This window comes from Monopterus albus, unplaced genomic scaffold, assembly GCF_001952655.1.
Source record: "Monopterus albus unplaced genomic scaffold, M_albus_1.0 scaffold306.1, whole genome shotgun sequence".
Classification (NCBI taxonomy): Eukaryota; Metazoa; Chordata; class Actinopteri; order Synbranchiformes; family Synbranchidae; genus Monopterus; species Monopterus albus.
In genome coordinates this window covers 907905-918625 of record NW_018128186.1, presented here as the reverse complement: position 1 = coordinate 918625, position 10721 = coordinate 907905, and the positions used below count along the sequence as shown (strand labels likewise).

At 41.1% G+C, this 10721-nt stretch overlaps 1 protein-coding gene across 1 annotated transcript in view; it reads left to right on the top strand.

Annotated features, from left to right (window-relative positions):
- Positions 1–6320: 6320 nt before the first annotated feature.
- aldh1a3 (aldehyde dehydrogenase 1 family, member A3) overlaps positions 6321–10721 on the top strand; it is a 60357-nt gene continuing 55956 nt past the window's right edge. The window contains exons 1-4 of the mRNA XM_020623622.1: positions 6321–6911; positions 7072–7176; positions 7677–7817; positions 10495–10624. Coding sequence (XP_020479278.1) covers positions 6813–6911; positions 7072–7176; positions 7677–7817; positions 10495–10624 — 475 coding nt within the window. The 5' untranslated portion in view covers positions 6321–6812. The remainder of the gene's footprint in view (positions 6912–7071; positions 7177–7676; positions 7818–10494; positions 10625–10721) is intronic.

The window sequence follows — 10721 nt, the reverse complement described above, 5'->3', positions numbered from 1 at the left end:
TTGCACACCGTTTGAACAGAGCAATCAGGAAAAGTGATGTCAACATGGCACGGGCACATCATCATTATTACATTTAGTGAACACATTATGTCACGAGCCAAAAGATTAACAGGACTGGAGGGGGAAAGCTAGAAAGAATGATAAAAGGACAGATTATTCCATTTACAAAGAACTTTTCTGGAAAGCATCCACTCCTCTGTGTGTCCCAAGAAGCCAACAGCAGGTACGGTATGCCTTGAAACGGGGAGTGGCATATTAAGTGTGGAATACCGGACTCCTGTGTCAACCATATACATGTGATCTTGACTTGACTTGATGGTTACCTTAACTAGTGGTTCAAGACACATTTCCTAGGAACACACTGTTTTCAGTTCTGGGCAACCCTAATGTTGAGGCAACTGGTGTGAGCCAGGTGCCTGATGTTGGGCTGATAGTGGTAACTGCTGAACATATCTATCCCATGGAGATGGGTAGACCTGATACTGCCATTGCGGTACACCCTGCGACTGCTGATATGAAAAGGGACATTTATGCAACCAATGTCCTCCTTTGTTACAAATCCAGCACCTGTCGTCACTTGGCGGACCTCTTCTGAGAGTCCAAGGTCCTTCACCTCTTCCTCGTGGCCTGTCGCGGTACTGAGGTCCACAGTGCATGGGAGCAGAATCCCATTCATAAGGTGGTGCGGTCAGCTGTGAAGCAGAAGGTTGCTCCTGTGCATATAGCTGTACAGCATTCTGCACAGGCATTTAGTTAGCTGTAGCCTTACTTTGATTAACTTTGTCTTGCATTTCCTTCAACTAACTAACTGCACCTGCAAAGCAAGAAAGCTCCTTTGCATTCTTTTCTTGTGGTTCCAGCTCATTGTCAATATACTGAGTGACATAAGCTGACCACTGCTCAAAGGTAAATGTGTTGAGTCCCACTACCTGCCTCAGAAGATGCTGTATGGATGCTGGGAGGGAAGCCTCCACAGCACTGCGAAATAGCACCCCCATGGTGTCACTGATGGCTGGGTCATCACCAGTGTGGTTCTGCCAGAGTTCACGCACTCTGAGCAAATACTGACTACCTCTCTCAGCCTCATGAAGTGGACTTCTACACAGCTCAACAGAGTGCACCTGTACTGGGAATTTCTGGCTCATCATCAGCCAAAACCGATGAATTTCAGTATAGAACGACGCATTATCACCATCCTCAGTAGTGTTTTCCATCAGTTCTACCTCCTGTAGCGTGCTCATGTCTTGAAGACTAAAAGGAGCGTAGGTTTGTGTTATCTCTCCACAAAGTGAGGTGGACTGAAACAATGGCAGCTGGTGTGAGGAGATGTCAAAACAATCACCCATATTTCCTCGACATCTGTGCCTGCTCACAGTGGCATCAAGGTCAAGTACTTGTGACTGTGCCTGCCTTAGGTTGTCCCGAGATTTAGCAGGGGGATCTTACCCGTCATAGGCGAACCAGCCTTCCATACTTGCCTATTAATTTAAGTCAGACTTTTTAAATCATGTCATTTCAAAACATGTCCTGTGTTCCTGCGCGCTGTACAAAAACAGAAGTCACAGTGTCCTCGCACACTGTGCCTGCTCACAGTGGCGTCAAGGTCAAGTACTTGTGACTGTGCCTGCCTTAGGTTGTCCTGAGATTTAGCAGGGGGATCTTACCCATCATACGCAAACCATCCTTCCATACTTGCCTATTAATTTAAGTCAGACTTTTTAAATCATGTCATTTCAAAACATGTCCTGTGTTCTGTTGCCCTCTGTGGAATCTGTCCAAATAAGCCACTCTTCAATACCGGCTTCCGCTCTCCACATGGAGATTGTGGGGCAGATCACTATGTGTTCTGAACTGTACTTTGCAATCTCTGCCAGAGGCAGCAGCTTGCATTAGAACTACTGTGCCACTCAGAGAATTAACATCAATTGGTCCTTGTGACTTGCTTGAACTGGCTGAAGGGGACTGAAAACACCTGAAATTCTTCAAAAAGCATATACAATCAGCAAGAAAACCCTCAGCTTATTTTATTGTGACTGCTGTTCTGTTCCTTGTGAAGAAGGTACAGGTCTTAACTTCCTGTCTAGCTTTCACTGCAGCAAGAGAGGCTTGCTTCAAAAACAGTCCTATAGCATCCCCTTGTGGGGGAGGACTGTCACTGTCCCCAAACATACCCTTTTTCTGCATCTGTAGGACCCAGGAAATAAAGTGATCTCTTTCCCCTGCTCATCTTTAGAAAGCGTATTTAACCATTTAGACAAAAACTTGTAGTACTGCCCCCAAAGAGTAAGGTTTGGCCTTTTCCCAGTCTTGTACAACATTTGCAGACATTCTTAAAAAATTATGTACAGGCGTCCCAAATGAAATGATCTCTGTCCAGAACCAGCTGATCTGACATGGGAACCTTCTACATCAGAACTTTTTCTGATGCGCCCGATCACTGGGGGTTCACCCAATCAACAGTTCTGTTTTAATTCCACTGAAAACGCCGCCACCCTAAATTCTATAATACAATTTTCCCATAGACTATGCCCAGCCCTGAAAAACAGGTCTGCCCGAGGCACACTGTTCCACATGGAATTCTTTCAGTAGCACTGCTGCTATAAGATATCCACCTGTCATGTCTTTTTTCCCCATTAGTGGGGCACGCCCCACACTTTGAGAGCTACGGTGTTGAACCCAGTTTGCAACAGCTCATATAAATTCAAGCAGGCTGTACTGTAAGTTGACATCATGTAGTAACTTGGAGGAAAGGCTGGAGAAAAGAAAAAGGATAAAGAAAAGAATAAAGTAAGAAAAGTGAAGGTAAAACACGGTGGGTTAAAGTCATGTTAGAGAAACCGAGCAAATGAAAGAAAGAAAACAGGTGAAGGGAGAAACACATCATATCAAGATAAATGGAGGGCAGTTGGTTGAGGACAGACCCTGTTGTCCTTTTCGTCGACCTCACCATCCAGGTAATTTTATTTATGAGCTCCGTTACTCCAGAGGGATCAGGAGAGCACGGCTCATCTCCTGCCAAGGGTCAGTGCCTCTCTCCTGGGCCAAGATTCTCCAGCTCTCCCCTTCTCCCCCTGAGCCCTCCACGGCTCCTGAATCCACAGCTGTGACGACTGGGACCTAAACAGGAGCCAAGCAGTTTGTGTGTGTGTTTGTAGTGTAATTAGTCAGACAACAGTTTATTCTCAGGCTACATGGTTGTGACACTGATGGATGCCTGATGCTTAAAGCGAATGTGTGGTGTACAAGATGAGAGAAACTCACACACAAACATCAGGCCGTCATCCAGAGCACTAAACCTGCTGAGCTCCATCAGAAACAGTTGACTAGTGTTTTCTGCCTGTACCAAACTGCCCACCCACCTACCCCCATCTCCCGACCTATACTTATCTACCTTCTGTTATACCCCAGTTCTTTTACTGGACAGATCTGAGTAAGGAAGGAGTCCGTCTTTCTTGATTTTAGTGCTGGTTTATTTACAAAAAAATTTATATATAAAAGGATTACAGAACACAACCCAGGGCTCCCTCCTTCAGACAAGCTGCTGGAGAAGAGAGCAGGAAAAAAGCACCCGGAAACACAGATCCTAATACATTTATAAGATTTGGGCTAACCCCTTACACAGATGAAGTCTGTCCAGCAGACTCCTTCTCTTATCTAGAGCTCCACAGGCTTGGAGCAGCTGCGTGTTACCTAGTCATAACAAAATGAAGAATTCTATGTGTGTGTATGTGTGTGTGTGTTGTTGTTACGTGGTGTGTAACTAAAACATACATTCAGACATAAATCTAACACAACATTAATACAAGAAAGCAATTGTTGTCATGGCTTACTGCTAACCTTGAAACAGAGCAGACTAGAGCAGACTTTGAATCTTACTAAACTGTATTGCCAACACATTAAAGTCTAACACATTAAAGTCTAATAATTATTTGACTGATTTATTAATTTCTAACAGTGAGGTGTGGAGAGGCCTGAAACACATCTCGGGTCATGGTAAAAGTGGTGATGGTCACCAGGTCGTGGGGGACAAGGCCTGGGCAAATGAACTGAATCTGTTTTTTTAACAGATTTGACTCTACCAAGTCCTTAGCTCCAACCGTGCCAGCCACAGACCCTGACCACATCAGCCCGAGGGTCCTAAGGGAGTGTGCAGACCAGCTCAGTGAAGTGGTCCTGTACATGTTTAATCTGAGTCTTAGCCTGGAGAGAGTTCCAGTTCTGTGAAAGACGTCCTGTGTGGTCCCAGTTCCTAAAATAACTCATCCCAAGGAGCCAAACCATTACAGACTCGTTGCCCTGACCTCCCACCTGATGAAGACCATGGAGAGGATTGTCCTCAGCCACCTCCGTGCCAAGTGAGCTCAGCGGTGGACCCACTGCAGTTTGCATATTGACCTGGCATTGGGGTAGACGATGCTATTATCTACATGCTGCATCGAGCCCTATCTCACCTGGAGTCCCCCCGAAGTCTTGTGAGGATCATGTTCTTTGACTTCTCCAGTGCTTTCAACACAATCCAGCCGTCACTGCTGAGGGGGAAGTTGGAGGGGGCAGGTGTGAACTATACTTGTGTACTTACATACCTTCTATTGTACAGAAATCAGTCTAAACTATAAGGTACCTACATATGTCTTTGGCTTTTATAAAAGTACACACAACTGGAATTCCAAAAAGATGAAAAGAAATGGTGCAAACACATGGAATTATTATTTGCCATGAATGGGTGGGAATATTTCCTTCCAAAAATCTTGATAGTGAAACTCTGTTATTCTCTGTCACAATAGAGAATATTAGTGTTCAGTTGAATTTATATTTATATAGTGTATATTAGATTTTTCAAAGGATAGAAATATGCATATTAGTTTCTTTTCCAAGATTTAAATGATCGATAACATTAGGCACGGTGCTGGAGGTGATTAGCTTAGCTTAGCATAAAGACTGGAAGCATGGGGAAACAGCTAGCCTGGTTAAAAACTTAAAAATATGCACCTAAGCTCACTAATTAACACATTGTGGTTTTTGAGTGAGGTACATGCTGTAACCACTTCTCGACAAACAGTTTATCCATCCATCCAGTACTTTGTGCAGTGTCACCTACAGTGCAGGTTGCCAGATATCAATGACCATATATTTTAAACACATAATAGTATTAGACCTGTTAACTGCACTATAATGATGAGACTAGATGTCAGTTTGTTGTTCACAAAGTTGTTCTAATATTTCTGTTTGTGTATGAATTAAACAAGATACAGTATATTAAATAGTAAGTTTTAAAGGCATTGTCGGGTGTACTTTTGAGCTATAGACACAACCAGGCTAGTTATTTTGAGGGACTATGCAATAATCTACTGAGGTGCAATATTCATTTCGTGGGTGTGAAATGCATTGTAAATATCTTGTTCCTGATCTCTCTCAAATACTGTACATTGCCCTGCTTTAGGTATTTTTGAGTAGTTGCTCAGAGATCCTTATGGCTGAAACATAGGTTTCTTTCCCCCATTGTGGGATTAATTGTGTGAGTAATATTCGATTGTTCTTGATTTCCTGGTTGTTTAGTCTCTACTGCTGTTCCTGATTCTATCCAGTGCTGCTTTGCCCTGTTTTTAGGTGCCTTTGATTTGCTTATTTGTGCTGTGTAAAATGTAACATTCTGATGACGCTACTTTTTTAATCCTGTGTGTATCAGTCCTAATGCTTTGTTGCCTTTATGTAATTTTTTATTTTAAGACTAAGTGTTCTTTGTTACTACGTACTTACATATGCATGCGCCACGCGGAGTGGCAGCAAGTTACAGCAGCTATGTCCTTGTTGTGTTCTTTTCCATGTTTCTGTGAAGTTCTGTTCTTATGGTGTTATGTTGGTTGTCCTCTGTTGCTGCTGTAACACAGAAATGTCCCCACTGTGGGATCTATAAAAACATCACGAGTTGGAGACAGTCCGGCGTCTCCTTCTCTTATCTAGAGCACCACAGGCTTGGAGCAGCTGGTCATAACAAAATGAAGAATTCCATGTGTGTGTGTGCTGTTACGTGGTGCGTAACTAAAACATACATTCAGACGTAATTCTAACACAAGATGAATACAAGAAAATAATTGGTGTCAAGGTACACTTTTCAGAATCAACTGTCTTCTAACCTTGAAGCAGAGCAGACTAGAGCAGACTTTGAATCTTACTAAACTGCATTACTAACACATTAAAGTCTAACACATTAATGTCTAATAATTATCTGACTGATTTATTAATTTCTAACAACCTTATGGAAGAACATTGTACATGCACGTTGAGAGTCACCATACCAGAGACAAATTCCTTGTGTCACACCTGGCCAGTAAAGTTGTAGTCTTGACTCTTCCTCTATTTGAGAGGTCTCTCACACACAGCTTTTAAATGCATTTTCACTGCCATCTCATCATTGGAACTGAAAATAAAATGCACTGCATGTTTTCACAATTATCATGCCTGGAAATGATACCATTTGCTGCCTCATATCTTTATGTATTGCATTATAGAAGGTAGCAACAGGTATACCTAGGTACTGTATGTCACATGTTCACCATCCTCCACACTATTTACATAGCATTATTAATAAGCAAGCTGTTGTTGTAGGATGTTTCAAGGATAGCATACTGCAAAAACAAGTCTCCACTCAGATAAGGATCACTGAATTTTGATAGGGGCGGAGTTGGGCTCTCCACAACAGTTGTGTGAGGAGGGAGGAACTCCACATTCTTATAAAAGGCGAGTGGCTGTGTTGACACAATTGAGTAGCTGGAGCAGACAACTCTGTATTGTAGGCCAACTGCTGATCTAGAATGGCACAGAACGGAACAACAGAGAATGGAGTGGCTGAAGAAATCCAGGCTTTGCCTTTTCCCCAGCCTGTCAAAGTCCAGGAGATCAAACACAACAAGGTAAGAAAGCTCTGCACAGAAACCATGTTCATTATGTGCAGGCAGGGTTTGTAAGGAACAAGACATTCAAAGCATTTAGCCTAATTTTGTTTTTAACCTTGGTAATATTTTAGGTTTCACTTAAAATAAAGCCATTGCAAACATTGTCCTCTTTCCACAGATTTTTATTAACAATGAATGGCACACATCCAGCAGAGGAAGGACATTTCCAACTCTCAACCCAACAACAGGTGTCAAAATCTGTGATGTGGAAGAAGCAGATCAAGTAAGAAAGCATTGAATGTAGCTCTGCAGGCTCTATTTTATTATATAATACATATTGTATCAATTAGCAATTAAGATTTAAATTAACATTGTTTTCTGTTTTGGCTCTAAATGAATTGATTATTTGGCCAATCTTAATCTAAATATTAATTATTTAATTCTTATTATATTACTGTTTATTATTTGAAATATTTATGGTATACAGCAGGATATAAGAATTTAGGCAAAAGGATAAGAGTGTTTTTTTTTTGTTTTGTTTTGTTGTTGTTTGTTTTTTTATACCATATTCGGTCTATATGTCATTATGCACAGTAGAATTCACGTAAGCATAACGTGGGACTACTCCTACTAATGAAATTAAGAACTGGAAACAAGCTCTGAACTTGTTAGATAAAGGCATTCCCTGGCATGCGCCTTATATTTTGGATTCAGAATTTAGGACAGGCCTGCCTGTGTGTGCTGGGCTGCTTACGTTTTCTACTGCTTATTTGTTCTCTGTAGGAAGACGTGGATAAGGCGGTGGAGGCGGCCAAGGCGGCCCAGCACCGAGGCTCTCCGTGGCGGAGAATGGACGTGTCTAGCCGGGGGAGGCTGCTGCACAAACTGGCTGACCTGATGGAAAGGGACCGGCTCCTGCTGGCGGTGGGCTCATTCCCAGTGCTTTCTTTATGCCAGGCTGTGGTAGTTGAATGTTTTCTGCAAGCAGCTGTTTAATGAAGGACGGGACTTTACTCCTTGTAGCCTAGATACTGACATGTCTGTGCAGATTCTCAGTCATCCAGGTCATAGTAAAATGAAATAACCTTAGAAAAATCAACTGGACTTAGATTTCTAGATCGACAACGTTTCACCTCTCATCCAATAGGCTTCATCAGTTCTGACTGTTGGCCTTCAAAGGACTGAAACCACAGCGAGGGGGATAAATATCTCCGGCTCAACACCAGTCAGTCAGAACTGATGAAGCCTCTCGGATGAGAGGTGAAACGTCTTCGATCTAGAAATCTAAGTCCAGTTGATTTTTCTAAGGTTATTTCATCCTAGATACTGACGATTGTGTACAGGCTACAGTAGCGTGCATCGGCTTGAATATTCATTTGCAGTATAGTATGTTGGACGTAGGCTATATCGTTCAAGAGCCTACCGAAGAATTTCGGATTTTTTTTAAATAACCTGCTAAGTGTATAGTCTTGCAGTTCAATATAAATATGTAGATAGAAAAAATTTACAGTTATGTAGAGTGAGACACAAAACAGTGTAGCCTAGCAATTTTACTTGATACATGACGAGATAGAATGAATATCAGAGTAACAACATATTACCATGGTGGGTTACACAGCATGCTCAGACCAAAGTACCAGTCTGATTACAGCAACAATTATGAAGTATGTAAGTAAGTATATAAATATATGAAGTACATTGATATTATTATTATTATTTGTTTCCAAGTTTTTCAAGAAAAATGATATTTCACTAATGGAGATTTTCTTCAGGATCTATTGCCTTGGTTGTTGAAAATCTATCAAAAACTCATTGTAGCCTCTACTGAATCAGCAGTTTCAGTTACAAATTGGCTAATTTCTTGCCTCTTACAGACAGATTTCTTTTTTGCAGCATCTTTTTTCCCCTGATGTAGACAGACAATATCAGTGAGAGATTCCCTTGATGACCAACTGCTGCAGTAAATGACCAGCTAATGATATATGTGTTTCATATGTTTCAAGTGAATGACAGTAATACTGTAGGTCTGGTCAGCATTGACTTTATTTTCATTTCCTATTGTTTGTGATTCAGATGTCTCTTTTTCTTATTGTTATGGTTGTTGGATGTTACCTTCATTCTTTTTCAGACATTGTTTGGAGTGAAGTCATTGTTGCTGAGCCTTTTCGCTCTGTTTAGCTGCCAGCTTGCATTAAGACAGAGATCCGTAAATGAACCCTTACAGATGTGAGTGAAGTAATAATACCAGATTGCATGTGACTGCAAATTGTAAACATGTTCCAGAGTGGTAATGTGCAGTGTAGGGCTAATTTTACTAAACTCCCAGCTATGTTTGAGGAAATGAGGACCAGATCCAGACCACTTAAAGGTACAGTAAAGTGGTACAGAGTTCAAGTATCTGCTGAAGCGGCAGAGCCTCCCTTCTTTTCGTTTTTCCTTTTACAATGAAAAGAAAGTAACCCTAGTATCCATGGCATGTACAGACTGTTGGAAAAACGTAGCATACACATTACAGTGTAAACCATGTCTGACGCATTCAAATATAATCATTATTATTGTGCTTTAATATAAATAACTTAGATGTACATGCTTGGCTTATTACCATGTATTTATCAAGAGACTGTATATTCCACCCACCGGCTGTATAAAATACAGAGTCATGACAGCTCTCAGAAGTAAAGCCACTGTAACGCAATCACCCCCTGGTGGCTGGTTGCAGTATAGACATGAATCCTGCCACATGGGACATGAGCAAAACTAAAAACAAAACTAAGTACAAATGAGATGCATTTTTCCCAGTGGTCACTTCTGTGGTTTTTGGTAGATATTATCACAAGCGGTCAGGTTTGTTTTTATTAAGTTATTTGATGATGTATAAGAATACAAACTTACAGAAATTAGATGTCTTCACTGCTTTGCCTGGGGTCTGCACACTGAAGTCCCCATTTTACCTCTAAACCATTGAGTGAATGCTTTTCATTTTTGTTGATTAACTTTGAAACTAATAATGATGTCAGCATCAGTCCAAATGGCAGTAGTAGATTTTCATGGTCAAAGTGATCATAATACAATTAATTTGACCATGAAAATAATGTTATGACAAATTATTATTATTATTATTGCATAACAGAAGAATAAAACTGGTGGGTTGGTCAGCAGTAGATTGGGGCAGTGTGCACTGTGTAAAAAGTGGGATGGAAGTATCCAGGGATTTTAGATATTTGTTGTAGATTTACTTTGGTTTATTACAGTTTGGTCTTATTTTTGTAGTTTTGTCCGACGTTTCAATCTGATCATACACTGTAATTGCTGAGATATCATCACATTGAAGTCTGAGCAGTCAGATGACAAGCTGGAAATGAAGCAGAAATGATGGACAAACCTACAAACATAAGATCCAAATTGTAACTTTTAAGCTAAACAGTATTATTGACTGACTTTCTTGATTGAGTCAGAAGAAATTTAATTCTCTGTGACATCAGGAAACATTTATAATTATAGTAAAAAGTCACAGTTCTTTCATTATTACTTTGCCGAGAATTCAGCTAAAGATACAAAAAATCAAGGAGTTGCATTGAGCAGTGATGCTTGTTTTCCTTAGACCCTGGAGACTCTGGACACGGGAAAGCCCTTCCTACAGTCCTTCTTTATTGATCTGGATGGCAGCATCAAAACCCTTCGTTACTATGCGGGCTGGGCTGACAAGATACATGGCAAGAGTGTCCCTGTAGGTGAGTGTGCATCAGCAAGAATTCACCAAAATGAAAGCAGGACAATTTCACATCCACTTAGAGCTCAAATTAGTTACTATAGTTGCACATGTAACCC